The sequence below is a fragment of the Tachysurus fulvidraco genome, chromosome 4, assembly GCF_022655615.1.
Source record: "Tachysurus fulvidraco isolate hzauxx_2018 chromosome 4, HZAU_PFXX_2.0, whole genome shotgun sequence".
Taxonomy (NCBI): Eukaryota; Metazoa; Chordata; class Actinopteri; order Siluriformes; family Bagridae; genus Tachysurus; species Tachysurus fulvidraco.
This window is the reverse complement of record NC_062521.1, coordinates 18,582,711-18,601,083: the sequence shown is the minus strand read 5'-3', so window position 1 is coordinate 18,601,083 and position 18,373 is coordinate 18,582,711. Positions and strand designations below refer to the sequence as shown.

At 35.7% G+C, this 18,373-nt stretch overlaps 1 protein-coding gene across 1 annotated transcript; it reads left to right on the top strand.

The window, feature by feature from the left end:
* Window positions 1-581: 581 nt before the first annotated feature.
* On the top strand, window positions 582-17,723 carry LOC113661077 (cilia- and flagella-associated protein 43-like). The gene is made up of 38 exons (XM_047812936.1): window positions 582-666; window positions 1,069-1,322; window positions 2,048-2,144; window positions 2,853-3,020; window positions 3,124-3,271; window positions 3,786-3,939; window positions 4,035-4,117; window positions 4,222-4,353; window positions 6,717-6,833; window positions 6,994-7,074; window positions 7,213-7,361; window positions 7,465-7,568; window positions 7,671-7,835; window positions 7,919-8,085; window positions 8,214-8,375; window positions 8,460-8,590; window positions 8,709-8,838; window positions 9,168-9,281; window positions 9,801-9,878; window positions 10,334-10,459; window positions 10,667-10,771; window positions 10,917-11,033; window positions 11,132-11,323; window positions 11,484-11,690; window positions 12,022-12,111; window positions 12,324-12,404; window positions 12,482-12,607; window positions 12,839-12,958; window positions 13,050-13,157; window positions 13,338-13,424; window positions 13,687-13,775; window positions 14,324-14,531; window positions 14,732-14,844; window positions 14,974-15,133; window positions 15,270-15,434; window positions 16,952-17,032; window positions 17,117-17,270; window positions 17,375-17,723. Exons 1-38 carry the CDS (start codon window positions 638-640, stop codon window positions 17,536-17,538), a joined length of 4,956 nt encoding a protein of 1,651 aa, XP_047668892.1. The 5' UTR covers window positions 582-637; the 3' UTR covers window positions 17,539-17,723.
* The last annotated feature ends 650 nt before the right edge of the window (window positions 17,724-18,373 follow it).

Here is an 18,373-nt window from a genome sequence, read left to right as displayed (position 1 = left end):
GAAGAAGAACCCCCCCCCCCCCCCCGTAACATACCAGGACAAAAAAACATAAACTCTTCCTCATAAGCTACTGTATTAACTTATTCCAACTGAGACTTCATCCATAAATGTTAGCATCCCCTAACAGAAATCATGGCTTTTATGTGTTTTATATCATAATGGTTTGGTGTGTTATTCTGCTTATAACACGGTGATATGCCAGAAAGCCACATCGTTATTTGTCACTTATTTTGTTTTACACAGACAAAAATGGTCACTGTCCAGAAATGTGTTATCCTGCTTGTAACACACTGGGATTTGTCAAAAAACGAAAAGAAAATAAATAAATAAAATCAAATAAAAACACAACAAAGTTTAATGCAATAATGAACAACAAATTTTAAAGTTTTAGAGATAAGATTTAACATATGCAAGATGTCAATGACAGCCACAAACAATGATTCATCCTTATTTCGAATACAAGTTTGCAAATAAATTCGATTAATTGTGTGCTGTATAATTTTCCGGACCAGCAGCCAATGGGAAACGTATAACCGTACCACCTGATTCCTGATGTTTATGGTAATGGTTTCCATGGAAAATAAAACACTTAACCAGAAATAACGCACTAAGCACGAGCTGGACATTTCATTTAGCAATGGATGATTCGGGGAGTTTGGAAGTGAGGTTAGTAGATGAAAAATTCGCCCTCATTTTTTTTTTTTTTTACTTTATTAGTTAGATACTGTGCTGAAAGAAAGAAAGAAAGAAAGAAAGAAAGAAAGAAAGAAAGAAAGAAAGAAAGAAAAACTACCTCCATTGTATGATGAAAGAAATAAACAAGAGAAATTGTCGGAAAAAATAAATAATGAGAGAGAAATTGGAGGAAAAGAGAAAATGGATTAGTGTGAGAAAAACAGAAAGTGAAAAAGAATAACTGGTGGAAGGAATATAAGCAATCAGAAATAGGAAAAGAAAGAAATAACCTAGCCATTAAATATTATTGCACGTTTCTTGTTTTACTCAACATTATTCATGGTATTTGATCTGCTTGTGTGCTAGTCATTCATTTAGCTTTTGTCCCACAAGGTGGGTGCAGGGGTTCACCAGCAGCAAGGTTGCATTTTTGGATGAAAAAACAGCCTGTTACGTTTGTGGAAATTACATTGTCTTCCTCAATGTGGAGACAAAAACAAGAAAAGTGCTTGAGAGCCCTGGTCATGGCATTGGGGTCTTCACAGCAAATGGACTTTACAGAACTCTTGCTTTTTCTGAGCAAAAACGTTTTCCATCCATTTTTGTGTACAGATACCCTGAGCTTAAAGTAAAATGTGATCTTAAAGGTAAGCTTTTGTGACATTTCATCATTAAAAAAAAAAATATTTAGGCATCATAGTCTCCATTAGAACGGCTGAGGCATCTCATTCAGACAAGCAAGCCTCTATTTAACAGTACTGCAGAGAACACAGCTGAAAAGTTAAAAGATTTGGGTAATAAATTATCATTAGTTAAAACATCAAGATTTATATTCTAATAATATATTTTTAGACGTGACATACAGCTAAATACGGTGACCCATACTCAGAATTTGTTCTCTGCATTTAACCCATCCAAAGTACACACACAGTTCAGTAAACACACACACCCGGAGCAGTGGGCAGCCATTTATGCTGCGGCGCCCAGGTATCAGTTGGGGGGGATTCGGTGCCTTGCTCAAGGGCACCTCAGTCATGACCGGCCCGATACTCGAACCCACAACCTTAGGGTTAGGAGGCAGACTCTCTAACCATTAGGCCACGACTTATTTGATGTATAAAACATTAGCTCCCAACCAGTGTGTATTTTCACCAACATGCACTGATCAATCTGGAATAGCCTGATCGCAGTGTTTAATTGACTTTAATTTAAATTACATTTAAAAAGACAGTTGATATTCTGTTCAACCATTCAATTTAAAAAATTTATTATTTTGGAAGATTCCATATCTTCAAATGTTTATAAAATTTAAAGTATTATACTTTGCTAACTTTGTTCATCATGGTTGAAATGTTTTGCTTTTATTTTCCAGGCAAAGCTAAACTGTCTTACACAGCCCTTGCACTGAGTGACAATGCACAGTATTTAGCCAGCTGCTCATCTTTACCTGATTACACCATCACAGTATGGTATGAGTATTAGTGCTGGTCCATGTGCAGGTCTATGTGCTTGACTATGTGCTATCTAACTACCTTTATATATTGTGAGACAATGTTATTTGACAAGTATTCCCTGTCTGTTGCCTTGTCTGTTATTTAGTCTAACGATTTAGACTGTGGACATAAATTCGTGTATGCTCTTTGGCCAGAGTAACTCGTACACTATATGGCAGAAACTTTGTGGACACATGACACCCATATATGAATTTTGAATATACCATTCCAGATTTAATTCCCCTTTTGGAGTTATAATAACTTCCACCTTTCTGGGGATGTTTCCCACTAGATTTTGGAGCATGGCTGTGAGGATTTGCCCTTTCACTCACAAATATATTAGTGGGATCAGACACTGATATTGGTCAGTAAGGCCTAGGACACAGCCATTGTTCCAGCTCATTCCAAAGGTGTTCGAGTTGTTCCAACCTGGGCAAACCATTTCTATGGTCTACAGGAGCATTTTCATGCTAGAAAAGGTTTGTGCCCTTTCCAGTGAATGTTGTGTGTTTACACTGTTTGTGGCAACAGTGTGGTGAAGAACTACATATGTGCGTAATGGTCAGGTGTCCACAAACATTTGGCCATATAGTGTATGTCTTGTTTCATGAATAAGAAACAAACTTTGTAGTTTTGTTTCAAGTCTGATTAAAATTGGTTAATACGTTTTCACATATTTCAAAGGAACGTGGAAAGGGGGCATTCCATTTGCACCAACCGACTGGCTGAAGAGGATGTCACAACCCTTCTTTTTAATCCAGTGAGCTGGCAGCAAATCTGTACTGTGAATCCAAAGTCTCTAACAGTGTGGAATATTGAGAGATGCAACGAAGTCCATATGATGAACCCTAGGTACATATTTTCTCTGTCCAGCAGATGTCACTCTTATTTGACTTGTATTTTGACTTTAATGTATTTTGACTTCAATGGTGATGCTTTTGAATTTGTTTGGCAGTGTTATTGATCTGCCATCCATTGATGGCGCTGTAATTGAGAAAAAGGATGACGATTCTATCTACACTGCGGAGCTGACATATTCTGGCCCTCAGATGGCCACATCAGTGATTGCAGGGATGATCGGTGAAAGAGCAGATAAAATTTTGGTATTTTTTTGACTTGTAATGAAAAAACATTTTTGTGCATTTAGATTTTTTCTTTTCAGATTAGTTAATTTCAAGAATATTCAGGTAAAAGTAGTTTAATAACAGTGGTGTAATAATAATAATAATAATAATAATAATAATAATAATAATAATAATAATAATAATAATAATAATAATAAAACAAAAATAGAAAGGTAATCCAAGCACAATACAATAAAAGTAATGTAATTACTGGATGTTTTTTATGTGTTACAATGTTCTCAATCATGGCTGAAGTTCTAAGTAGAGGTACAAGTGGTTACTAACCTATACTAAAGCTCAGAAAGTTGTGGGTTTTACTTCAATTGTTTCCAAGCAGTACAATTCACAATGTCTTCATAGTGATTCACAAATGACTGAGAATATTTTCTGTGTCTGTAAATGTTTAGGCTGCAAGTTAAAGTTTATTCATGTAAAGTAATTTTTTAATTTTTTGGATTTGTTGACTCTTTTCTCACATTAACATCATCTGTAGGGAGTGAAGCCTCGACTTAGTCCAAGTGCCATCTGCTGGTCAATTTCCTCAGATCTCTACGTTGGGACTAAAGAAGGTTTTCTGCTGCTAGTAAACATTGAAAGTCTCCTTGTCTCTATCCTTTACAATCCTCATACTCAGCAAAGCCCCACAGGTAAAGAGCCATTGCTATTGGTTAAACTGTTAAATGCTTTTTATATCCTTGTGGTCCTGGGAAAGTCTGGAAAATTTTTTAATCATATCTTGCAGATTACATTGAGAGCTCAGGGATTCAGGAAGGCAGTTTTCAGAGCATGGCACTTCACAGTAAAGAAGTGTTTGCTACAGGACCTGTATGAGCATCACATTTAAATTCAGATTATACAAGTGTGAGACAAAGCGTGGCATTAGTCATCATGTGCTCTGAACAATCTATTTTTTGTGATATTTATCACAGGATGGTCTTTTGCAAATGCTCAGGATTAAAGAGAACCAAGTGGAAGTGGTGGAAACTTTGACTTTATTGGAACCAATCTCAAGTTTGTGCTTTTCACCTGACTATGAAACATTGCTGATGTCTTCAACCACTGTAAGTAACATGGGTTTTTATTCACAAAATTAGTTCTATTGTTTTGGGCAGACTTTGGATTTACAGGGAATAAAACACAATAGAAGTGCTGTTATAATAAAACATTCATTGGAAAACCTGAAAAGCCCTCCATCCTGTTATTTGTCTGTTACATAAGGCCTCACATTGGAAATAAACCTACATAAAACTTCATCCTGTCAAGAATTGCATATTTTATGTTTTTGTAGTGCCACCACAATACCAAGTTGCATTGATTGAGTCACTATACAAAAGATAAAATATATAAATGACATTAATATAATATAAACATATGCATTGCACTCGCAGCTAGAACAGCTCTCAAATCTGTGTTACAGAAAATTATATTTACAGCTTTTAGCAGATGCTCTTATCGAACAACTTACTGTACATTTATCTCATTTATACAACTATTCAGTTATGGTTAAGGGCCTTGCTCAAGGGCCTAGTAGTAGCTCCGTGGTCACTTAGCTACCACTGCCCCTTTGGTAAATTATCGCCAAATTTTGATTATTACGTTTTAATTTAAGTCTAATAATAAAGAGATTAAAACCATGCTATGAAAAAGATTATGTCTAATCACTGCTTTTGTAAATCTTCTGTAAGGATTTATTTATTTAACATTTAAATGTCCGCACTTTGTAATAGTAATTTTTTTATATTGTAACGCATGGGAAAATCTTCAGAACACAGGACTTTCCGCTCTCTTAATAGCACAACAATCTGCATTTATATGGCTTTATTAAATTTAATAAAAAGGAAATGGGCTGTTGAAGGAACAGCTGTTGTAATATAAGTTGTAACTTGTTTTGTAGATGATCCACAACATTAAATATGAGAGGGATTTACAAAGGAGGAAGAATTAAATTCTACAAGCACAAAAAAGACAACAAACAAATACAATAAGGCAGGCAAAAACAGGCAATACATTAAAAAAAAACTATTGAGTTTTTCAAGTTTTTAGATAAACAAGCAAAGGTCAGTACACAAAAGACAATGGCATTGGCTCTTCACATATTGGGGTCAGAGTGCAGAAACCCTGATACAGAACCCCTGGAGCAGTGAGGGTTAAGGACCCAATAGTGGCACTGCTGGGGCTTGAACCCTGATCTTCCAATCAAGTGGTGTTTATAAAACTGTCGGTGCTTCACCCAGAAATGCTTCAAATGCTGAGGGGGGAATTGTAGGTGACATTGTTACAGAACTTTAATAAATTGTTCTTACATCATTAAGTACATCATAACTTGAAAACAGCACATCATCTCTGGTTGTCAGTGGCGCCCCCAGAAACTTTTAATAGGGGTGGCCAGAGGAGGCCACAGAAAATCTTGGGGTGGCACCAAAAAAAATAAATAAAAAAAACAGTGTAGTGTGTGTGTTATACTTGTTTAGTTTTGTTTCTGGTTCAATATCATCACTCATCTTTTTTGGTGGCTGTAGTGTGTGCTTAATTTTATTTATTTATTTATTTATCATCGGATAAAGCGGTAGAAAATGAGTGAGAGTGAGTATTTATTTTTCACTTTTCATTAGGCATTCAAATTCAAATTCATACTAGGAGTGGCCACGGGGGTGAGAGTTTATACAGGGGTGGAGCTGGCCACCTGCTGCCCCTGCTGGTTGTTTCCTATAACAGCGCCTTTTTTTTTTTTTTTTTTTTGTATTCAAAGGTGCCCCTTTTACTTGTATTTTGTGATGTGTTAGGTCTATATGTGTTTGTGTTGTGTCGGGAATGTAAAAATGAACTGCTACCTCATCTGTCAGTTCTAGCCACTTAAAAGAAATAAGCGGAGAAATCAGGTCAGTTTGAAAAGCTGCTCAGAGTGACGTTGAAATGATCGAGCTCATTACTATTCATGAGCTCTCCCACTTGAGACCGCGCCCACAGAATTCGTGTAGCTCAGTGAGTTTCCTATACAGCAAGGATGGCTGAACGTCAATATACCTGAAGAAGCCATTCTGCCGCAATTCCAGGTGATTGTAAACAAAGTTCCTCTATCCTAGGCTACTTATTGCGCTGGGTGAATAAATAGTCATGCTCTCATGAGCCAAGCAGCATAGCTCATTGAATATTAATGAGAACTGGCGCAAATCGAGCTGTCTTCCTGCAGGCTTTCTATACCACACTAGAATGGCTTGAAACAAGGTAACCAAGGCATTTTTTCCACAAAAACGTTACAGAGTCCATGGTAAACTTCAGACATTACCACAAAAGTAATGAAATACGTGTGTGGCAGGGCATCTTTAAATGTGTGATGCTTGCGATATATCGCATTCAACAGAAAAAAAGTAAATTAGACTGTTCATAATGTTTATATTACCTTGTAAATCTTGGTGTTTTCTAGGGATGCATTTACAAGTACAATCCAGGATTCAATAATGAAGTTGACAAAGTTCTGGATGTGTTGTGTGGAGACTTTATTGCTGCTGCTCCAGAATATACTGAAATGAACGTTTGTGTGGTAAAATGATACCAAATATTTATTCGCACTCACTATATTCATAACTATGACTTTTTAAAATATTTGTAATGATTACATTTTAAATTTAAGATTTCTATGTTCATGCAATTTTAATGTAATGTGCGAGTACATGTGTTTATGTGTGTGTTTGTGTGTGTAGTCAGTCAGAGAGTCTGGACAGCTGCAGCTGTGGTCACTGGAAGATGGAGATTGCATTGCATCCATCTCGCTTCAGACAAAAGTTAGCGACATTACAACATACTGTACTTTGCCCCCCCCCCTCCACCCAACAATACACCTATGATGTTCTTATTAGTGACACAGGGACAGTTAGCATCCTGTATGTGACTATGTTATAAATCTTGTATTGTGAATACAGGTGACATGCTTGGCATGTTGCCCAATAGCACAGTACGTTGCTGTAGGAGCAGTGACCGGCCATGTCCTGTTTGTGGACCTGACAAGATCACAGAGACCTCGACTGGTTCACAATGTCCATCTGTACCATGTGCCAGTAGAGCATTTAGTGTAAGTGTTGTCATTATGTCTAAACTTTTAACGGATTGTTGATTTTAATTGAATTATTTATAAAATTATTATTGTGTAGTCTGATTTTTTTCTTCTTTATCAGTTTCGACCAAGGAGCCAATTTCTTGATTGCAGGAGCATTTGATTCACACATATTCTTGCTAGATGCAAGACCATCTAAAGCATTTAAGATTATTGGATACATCGGTACATTAAAGCCGTAATTATAAAGCTCATATATAAAGCTTTTTTGTAATTGTAAGGCTATTTCTGACATACATTTTATTTACATTTTCTCATTCTTGTCAGATGCTATGGGTGCCACAGTTAGTCTGTCAACCCAGTACCAGGTAGAGAGCAAGACGGTAGATGTGCTGGTGCTCTCTAATAGTGAGAAGAAGAACAGGACAGATATGGAACATATTGAAGGGAATCTGATTATGTTTCTGTCATTGTCTATACAGCAGATCTCAGGTACATTTTACAGAAAACAACACAAGTAAGGAAATGCGTAATAGTTTTCAAATCAGTGTTACTGAATGACATTCTGTTTTTAGATACAGCAAACTGTGTAGATGCTCGAGGCCACCTACGAGAGAAGGTTATCTCTCAAACCTGCGTGTATGAGATCCCGCACTCTCTTTCGTCATGTGTTCTGGGTACCAAAACAATCTTTGGTTATTGTCAGAAAAAGAAAGTTCTACAGAGATTTCATCTACCAGAGGTGTGTGTAGTACAGTGAAGTTTTATTAAGTGAGAAATAAGGACTATTAGGACATACTGTAATAGGGGCCACACTGAAGACATGTTATTTTTCTAACGTTTATTGAGTATTTCTCATTTGATTTACAGAGCATGGTGTCTAGCAACCAGAAAGAAGTTAGATTGACTCCAGAAAAGGAGGTAGAGGGTCATCCTATTGGCCCTGCGTTACTATCTCTTTCACTTAATCAGAGCTGGCTGGCATCTTTCGGCAGAGATGGGCTGATTCGCATCTATGACATTGCCACTCTGGTAATATCATGGTTAGAACATTTTGGCAGACTTTACACACGTTTAGGAGTGCAGTCTGCTTACATCTTGTACTGTTTCATTCAGGATACTTATGTGCAAAAGCAGTGCCACTCTTGGTGGTTGGGAGGAGTTCGGTCTGTGTCTTTCACTCCTGACAGTCAGACTGTTATCACTACAGGCCACCGAGATGGGTCTCTAGTCTGCAGCAGGCTCAGGTAGAAATTTTTGCTATTAGATAGAATTGTATCTATTTTGTAAACCTCTATTTATTTTCTGGGGAATGAAAATTTTGAAACCATTGTACCTAAACTGTGGAAATTCACATATTAACAGTTTAAAGAATGCTGGACTTACCCAGGATGGCAAGTATATGCTGGTTAACTTTGAAGATAAATTGTCCAAAGAGAATCCCATCCTCAGTGACATGGTTGACTGGGAACCGCCATCAGAGGCACCATCAGAGGTACAGAAATGCTGTGTTGTATTACATAACTATATATTGTATTACATGATATATTACTGCTTTGTTGTGTTCACATGACTTTTCATTAGGCTTTTTGCAAACATTAAATTTTGCTGTGCAAATGTCTAAAGGGAAAATATCACAGTGGTAGGCTGGCATGGGAGTTAAAAGCTAAAAGTCAAAGATTTTTTAAATTCCATTTCAGTGCAGAATCAGCTACATAATACATTTTTATGTTCCAAAGACATTTTAAAGGTTTTCAGAGATGCATGTATTTGCAAGAATATGACAATGATCCTAAAAATACATATTTTATATTCTTATTTAAGGTCAGTAATGGGAGCCAAGAAACAAATAATATAACAGACAAGAATGAAGGTTATAAGAGTCTGCCTTTTGCAACTCCATGCAATTCCACATGGCTGGATAATAAACTAAATGCAGTAAGTGTTCTAAAGATGTCATTCAAAGCATTTTATACAGTACATATCTAACAGAAAAACAAAATTAGATTTTAAGATTAGTGCAGAATGTTGTGATGTTAATGTCACATTAAAGCAGCTTGAAATTACGGTGACAAATGGAGATAATTGCTACTTTCTATTTGTGCTTTCATAATTTTTTAAGGAACTGACATTTTATTATGGGTTTTAGGTTTAGGACTACCCATGATTCATAAAAGTGTAGTGTTTGTTAACAACATTAAAATTGATCTTTTGTTTATTTTGATATGCCAGTACTTACCCTGTTCCATACGGTTTTGGCCCAGATCGAAAATCTGTCATCAGTTTGACTGTGTTAACCTTAGGCTTTGGCCAAAATCATCGAGATAAATTCATAGGATATTTAGAATGTCTTGTATATTTGCACTAACACAAATCTTAAGCAAACTGTCTCTGTGTGACACCGCAATCACCCACTTGCCCTTCAACAGAATATCCAGAAATCTGCTGTCTTTACAGGTTCTCAAAGAGGAGTGCCAGCAGTATGCTGAGACCATGGGGAGTCTTAAGAAGAGTGTAGAAGAACTTCAAGAGAAAGTAAGAAACAGCACATTATTCTGTACAGTTGTAATTTCCTAACTCATGATTGAGAGACACTTCCATTGCTATTTGAGGGAAATTCCATGCATATCTCATCAGTATGGTTGTGAGCAAATAAAAATGACTTAAATAAGATTCCATAGAGGACTATAATTAACTGTTCTGAATGATTTGAAAATGAATGTAAAGGATAGTGTAATTTATCTTGCACTTTCATAAAGATTCAACCAGTTGTATTGCACTGTTTATGAAGTCATCTGTTTCACTAATATTCCTGACCTTTATAAAAACACACCAATCCTAATAGTTTCATGGTAGATACTAAATCATTTATGATGATTCATATAAAAAACATTTTTTCCTGAGAGTTTGGTGCTGCACTGTCATATGAGTAATATTTAATATTTAATGTTTATAAGAACAACTCCTAACTCATGTTTTCTTGCTGCCAGTTTCAGGCTATAATGGAGGAGAATGAGAAGCTGCCAGAAATGGAGAAGCTGGAGCAGCTGGAGTTTAACCTGGATGTGGATGAGCAACAGAGTCTCCAAGTGGTAGGAGAGCAGGAGGCCGCCAAGGTAAAAGAAGTATATCTTTATTTTGTTTGTTTAAAGTGAAAGGCCATTTTAAACAGTGTGCCTAAATACCTACATACCTCTTTGGCAGTGCTCAATTTCTACTATTATGGATATTTACTATTATACTATTAAGGAAATTTCTAATAAAACTAATAAATTAATAGAATTTTTTGAACTGGAATTAGCAATCACTTTGTTCTATATAAGGTGAGAAAGGAGATTGAGCTGGAGAACCTGGAAAAACATTATCTGCAAGACGTTCTGAAGAAAAAGTATTGGGACTCCATGAGCGTGAAAAGGAAGTCTATTAAGGTAAAATGACTTTGTGTCCTTTATTCACAACTTTACACAGAAAGACTAAAAAACAACATGGGTTTGATATTTTATTCTATTCTGATTATTTTATTAAGAGCATATCATTTCTGTGTATGCTCTTATTAATTTTTGACCCCCTCAGGCCTTCCACTCAAGCTGTGAAGTGAATAACTTTCCCATGAAGGACCACACTGCAATGGAGCTAGAAGAGCTTAAAAGGGTAGAGGCCATTCGTAAGATGGAAAAGGCTGACACTGTTGTATGTATACAACTACTTTAATATGCAGATTCTAAAGGCGAAGAGAGTAAAATGCAAACGTTTCATCATGCATGTCTTCTGTTATGTTCAACTTTCAGCAAGAGACTTTAGAGAACAGCACAGCATCATTGGAGAAAGAGGAAGTCAAGGAGGAAAAAGGGTATGAGGTAGCGATGTCAGCTTTAATGGGTAGTTTGAGCACTCAGTATGGAGGTTCTAACCCTTACTTATACAACCAATTCAGTCTGTGTACAAAAGACCAAAAGATCAACCAGATCATCCTGATACAGGTGATGTCCTCATTGTATTTTGACTTTTAACTATAAGTAATTATAAAGAAACAAAATGCTAAAAACAAAGAATATAAAGTTTTTAAATGTAAAATTTGAAAAACCCAAATCTACATATTGTATATCAAATTATTGTATATTTGAATTATTTTAATTCTAGGATGTTATTTACAAGGTGAAAACAGCTTTTAACACAGAGTTTGAGGCTGTTTACAAGCAGAAGGAGCAAGAGATCCGCCGCATAAAAGACAAAAACAAGCACATTGCAGAGATTGTAAGTAAGCTGGACCTGCAGAAGACCCTCTGGGAGCCCATACTGTCCGACAATGAGAGAGCAGAGAGTGTTCTTACTGTCTCTGACTCTGAGGTAAGAACATGGCTCTTACCCTGAACCTGCTCTGCACAGTTTGAATTTAACCCTGTGTCCTCTGGTTCCTAGTGTTCATGCCCATTTTGCATAATTTATTGCTCCCACAACGAAATTTAAAAACTGGTTTCAGGAAACAGGTCAAGACAAGCATTTATTACATTTCTGTTTAGCTAAGTGGTTTGTTTGAGAAACGTGCAGAGAGAAAATTAAGTCTGAAAATAAAAAGTTTATTGCTAGTGTTGAGATTTTAAAGCTGGCTGTTATTTGAACCTTCTTTTACGTCTCTGGACAGTTGAATCAGTGCCTGAGATTCTGTGTATGTTTCTAGATCAAGGTTGAGAAGTACCTGGCACCTGAGCAGAGGCAGAGAGAGGTGGAGCAGAGAAATGAAGAGGAGCAGAGGCGGCTTCAAGAAAAGGTATAAAAAGTAACTGTTCTGCCAAGTGTCTACTCATTTTCTACATTTTTATGTTTCTAATAGTGAATTAAAAATGAATGCATGTTCTGCATTTTATTGTCAGCTAAATTGTGACAAAACATGATTGGGATAATATGGAAATTATGTGTCATTATTCTTTGAAATGATCTCTTACGAAAATTATCTTTCGTGCCTCTCTATTTACTGGATAGGGGGACAATATCAGAGAACGAGCACTGGATAATATGATGGATGGAGTTCTTGAGGTCAAAAAGGAGGACATCCTGACAATGGTATAGTGGACAAATTTGATTTAACATAAAGCATTAAGAAAGTAAATATATTAAGCAGTTATTTATTTGATTTACAGGAAGTGCCACCACCAGGGTATGTACTTAAGCCTGAGCTCCAGTGGACAGAGGAGGAAAGAAGAAATTACAAAGAGCATCAAAGAAAATTGAAGGAGCTCAGTGAAGAACAGGAGAAATATAGAAAGGTGTGATTTATCAATTAAATTAGTCATAGTGAATATATAATTATGTTCCTGTGTATTGAGTATTATTTGAATTAAGTAAGATCTATAACAAATTCATTACTAGACACATGATCAAATGCAGCATATGCACTGTGAAATTATACCATCCATAGCAGTTTAACATTTTAAGTTTTAATAGTACAGTATATAGGGATGTTACAATATTTGAAAATTTGTCCCTCTTGGCTCCAGACCTTGGAGGCAGAAATGGAGAAACTGCAGGCATCCATTAATGATGGCATCCATGCCTTTGATGAAATCTTGAGTAAGCTGTTTGAAAGGAAAGTGAAATCAGAAATGTCTGTATACCAGGCAAGTACATTTAGGGAAGAAGTAATTACCTCAAAGGCATGATACAAAAACCTACACTACTAAGTTATGGATAATAACTTTTGTACCTCAGGAAGAACTAAAGATCACCAATCTGTTCCATTCCATAATAATTGAGGAAGAGATGCTGGACAGAGAGGAAGAGCTTATCTTCAGATTGGAGAAGGCACAAACTGTTAAGGTACAGTTTGGTTCCATTTCTGTAGTCAGCTGTCCAGCTCATTTGGGTGTAGTGTGCCGTGAACAAAAGAGTGAGAAGCGTGCATGAAGATACTTGTGTGGCATGTTAATTATATTGCCTATGATTTTTTCATGTCCTGTAAAATACTTTCATGTATGACTCACGTTTCCCAATTTGCAGAATCAAATTGGGAAAACTTTGAATGATCTCAGAGAGGATGTAGAGGCCTTTCGGGAGACATATGAGGTTGCAGTAGCAGAAGATAAAGTAAGAATTTCACTGCCTCTATATGCTGTTTACCTGTACAATGCAATGACAATAAAGATCTATCTATCTATCTATCTATCTATCTATCTATCTATCTATCTATCTATCTATCTATCTATCTATCTATCTATCTATCTATCTATCTATCTATCTATCTATCTATCTATCTATCTATCTATCTATCTATCTATGCTAACCATAGTATTATGATTCATCATGGTATATATCAGACAGCTTCTGACATCTTTTGTCCTTTTGACAGCTTCTTGACAGTGGATTTCGCAAAGAGTTTTTTGAAGTCCCTGGACACATTGTTGACCAACTGTACAAGCTTTACAAGCGCAGACCCAGGTACTTCCAAAAATTGAGATCATTCAACAGGAAAAAATAAGCATTTCAGCTTTTTTTTTTCTATCTATCTATCTATCTATCTATCTATCTATCTATCTATCTATCTATCTATCTATCTATCTATCTATCTATCTATCTATCTACCTACCTACCTACCTACCTACCTACCTACCTACCTACCTACCTACCTATCTATCTACCTACCTACCTACTGTATAATGGACATATTGGATCTGACTCATCTATCAGGAAAAAGATTAGGGAAAAAACACAATGTGTTCTCACAATGATGAAGTAATTTCCCCCACTGACATCATGTGTAACCCAAACCTGGGTACGTATAGAACAAGAAGATGATTAGCTATGCAAGATTCATGCAAAATCTTTAAATAAATGTCCTAATTAAAAGTAACATTGGCAGGCAGCCACTCATAGTGGCACAGGCTGTAGAATGATATTGCTTCAGATGTGACTATAGAGTCATTTAGTCCTGACTACCATTTGGTTAAATTGAGACAAGAGTGACAGAACAAGATGTTCCTTCTCAGGATTCAGATTATCAGGACACAGACAGACAAGACAGATTTGTTTAAGGACTCTCATGTGTTGAGTCAAGCAGCAACAGAAGGACCCTCTCAGATGATAAAGGCCATGGAGGAGTTAGATTCACCACAGAACATGCCAGAGGTTCTGGACCCAGTCATGTGGGAGAGATTCTGTCAGGCCAGAAGAACCAAAGTGGAGAGTGAGCAGAAGGTGAGAAAATAATCTACATGAAGGCTACTAAGGTGTACAAGTTTGCTGAGAATTCCTTCCTTAACAAAATTCTTATTAAAGAAGTGGTCATCTAGTTTTAGAAATCTGCCATCAATTTGACTTCTCCAAGATTTCTGTGAATATAGATCATTTTATTGTGCAATAAAGCCAAATCATGTTCTGTATACTTTTTGTGTCAGGTGAAAAAGAAGGCATTGATTTTAGCAGAGATGCAGACTTTTCTGCAGAAGAGAATAGACGAGGAGGAGAAAGCACAAACGGAAATTAAGAACCTTGTTGATCATCTTAATTTGTAAGAAATGAATGTTGTCTGGAAATATTTATTCATTATCATGATGTAAAACATTTTTGCAAACATTCCAAGACATATTATAGTATTTATATTTGTTGTATTTTTTACTTAATGTAAAATTTTCTTCAGCCTACAAGAAGAGAGGTTGAGGTTCAGCAGCAACGTTATTACGCAGCTCCTGTTAAAACAGGGCCATGTTGAGGTGGAGACTGGAGACTTTACTGCAGAATACTCAGACTCTTTGTTGCTTCACCGCAGTGTTGTGGAGGACTTGAACAACTCCATCAGGGTATTCAGTCTAACTACAGTTAACTTCCCTTCTCTTGCTACTTATGCATATTGCCATTTCATTTCTTGAGAATCAAAACAGAACCGTAGTATGATACAGGTTGCAAATGATGTGGTACATTGAACTTATCTTTCAGGCTTTAGGAGAACAGATGATTGCTAGCATGGTGGAGTGCAAAGACCTTCATAAAGGAAATATTCAGCAGGAATGGAACCATAAGAGGATGAGTATGCATACTGAAGATCTCAAAAACAATGCCAGTGACATTCAGATGCTGCATCTGTCTAATGAAGTCCAAGAGGTAAATAGTGCTTATGGGCATGGAATGTTACAGAACTGTGTATTGTGTGAACATTCCTGGATAGAAAACCTCCCGGCTGGTGTAATGTATTTGTAAATCTTTTAACTGTGAAATACAAAAGTTCAACTCACACCCTTCCCTGAGGCATTTTTCATAAAGTTTAGTGTCAGGCCATTAACCACAAATATGCTATTACTTGAAATGAATCTACGGGTTGGAAAATAAGTGAGGAAGCACACAGCAGGATGTTGTCAGGTAACACAATGTGGACCTACGTTCAAATCAAAATCAAATTAGTTTTGAGGAGTGAGGCAATTAATGACAATTATAGTTTTTATTAATTGATGAATAAAAAGTCGTATATATTTTTCAGTTAATATTTACTTTCAGCATTATGGAAATCCAAGTTAAAAAAAAAACCAAGTTAAGTTGTCTTTAAGTTAAATAAATACAAGGCAAAAAACCCACAGCTTTTCATTCTACCTTCTAACTGAAAATGTACAGGAATAAAGCATAGAAAGCATATAAAGTTGCTTTATGCTTTTATAAGTTAAACATCTCGATTGTTATATATTTTCATCACAATAACAATGCTTATGTTTTTTTGTTAATTTATTTACCATCATTCATCAATTTTTTTTATAAATGTCTGTGTATATATTAGTATAAGCCCAACAAAACTACGATTTTCTGCAGTATCCACAAAAATTTCAGAAAAGCTGGTGTTCTTTACACTAGCTTGTGTATGTTGATCACCTGTAAAGTGCAAAGTGTATTCCAAACACAGTTTAATGGCATTTAATATCTACAACATCCAGTGTTATAAATAAGGCCCATTATTAGGTTTAAATTAAGTATACTAGCACCTGTGAAATAACCAATATAAAAAAAAACAAAATACACTATGGTACCAATATATATAGATATATATCTCTTCTTTAATCTGTTGCCAAAGAGTTGGAGACAAATTATGAGCTTCAAACATGTTCAAGCAAGACAAAACACAAATCAAGTTCTATGAAAACATGGTTTGTCAAGGTGGTGTGGAAGAGCTTGAGTAGCCCTGACCTCAACCCTAGTGAACACCTAAATTGAACTAACACAATATCATTTCATTTCATGCTCATTTGGCTATATGAGCAAATCCTGACAGCCATGCCTCGAAATCTAGTTGAAAGCTTCCACAGAAAAGCACATATGGGTGTGATGTTCAGGTATCCAAAAGCTTTTGGCCATATACTGTAGTTTATTAGAATGAGTGCATAATATAAACCTGTGATTTGCCTTTTATTTATTTGTTTCAATTAATCAGCACATCCTGTTTAATCAAATTTGAGAATTTAACAGTGCTATGGTATAAGCAGGTATAAGCTTAAATAAATAGGTAATATCAGTACTACAGAGGTTTGTTTATTAGAGCTCAAGTATATTTCAGTTCTACCCATAGTTATATGAAGACAGCTAGTAAATTGTCTGAATGTCTAGACATGTAATGACATTGAGCATATAATTTTAAGCACCTAACAGAGACCGACCACGAAAACAGAATGTCCAAGAAGGTATCTGCTTTGGAGAAAACAATAGCATTGCAAGATGAGGTAATAAACTCTTTCTATTGTATGAAAATAAGTAAATCCATGTCCTGAATGCATGCATGAGTCAACTGCTGGCCTTGTTTCTAGACTTATACAAAGAATGTTGAAAGCTGTAAGAAGCTGATCAAGGAGCTGAACAGACAAGCCAAGGCAAAAAAAGAGAATACTGCAGCTTTGGATCTGCAGTTGTCAAATTTGCAAGCGACTGTTGTAGAAAGAAGAAACATCTATGAGTCCACAGGTATCGTTTTTATTCATTATAAACCCAAACCCATTATGTGTAAAGCCTTTCTATGTAAATTTGATTTATATTTAAGAGCTACTATATTCTATATTGTGTCTCAGCAATGGATGAGAATCAAGAGCATGAAGCTAAGCAACACTATCAAAAAATCCTGCAGAGGAAGAAGCTTGTGGACTTGGCCAAAGCACAAGATATAGACATAGACATACTGAGTGCTAAGCTGGAATGCATGCGCATGAAGACATTTCCTTCTCTTTCTCAATAAAAACATAAATACTAAAGAACAAATGATTAATAACATTGAATGCCAAATCCTGTTAGACACTATTCACAATCACATTTAAATATAAATGAGGAAAGACACATAAAACTTCGAACATGAAATGAGCAAAATGTGTAACAATGTGAAAAAGTGCATGAATATTAATTAAAAGATTCTGTCACACGTTGCCCTGGTTTTTCTCTTCAGTTACAGTACATTTGTAATCTTATATATCTACTTTGAGACATACTGTTATAGTAATCACCAGTGGGGTGCTGTGATGCCATGCAGTTTTCTTTATTAATTAAAGCACAGCTTGTAACATCTTTTTAGAATGTTATAGTTATATTTAATCTTGCTGAAGTTATTTCCTGGTATTACTAACATTTTAGCAGCTATAAATCGTCTTTGTTGAATAAGTTGCAATTCTGCTTGAAGAGAGTGAAATAACACACCGTGATATTAAGAACTACATTTTATATTACACATTGTTAATATGTGGCAGTTGGAAATAAGAGGAATAAAACAATGTTGTTGTTATAGGAAAATAATAAACCTTATTGTAGTAACAACCCTCAATTTTCAATTCAATTCAATTTATTTGCATAACACTTTTAACAATTTCCCATTGTCTGAAAGCAGCTTTACAGAAGTATAGAAACAGAAGAGAGAAAGATAAATAAAAATATAATAGTAATAAGAAGAAAAAATAAGGATACAAACAAATAAATGAATATCTACTTAAAGTTTAATTAAAGTTTAAAATTGATTTAAAAAAGATTAACTTAAAATATAAAATACTATGTATCTATCCCTATCCCTAATGAGCAAGCCGGAG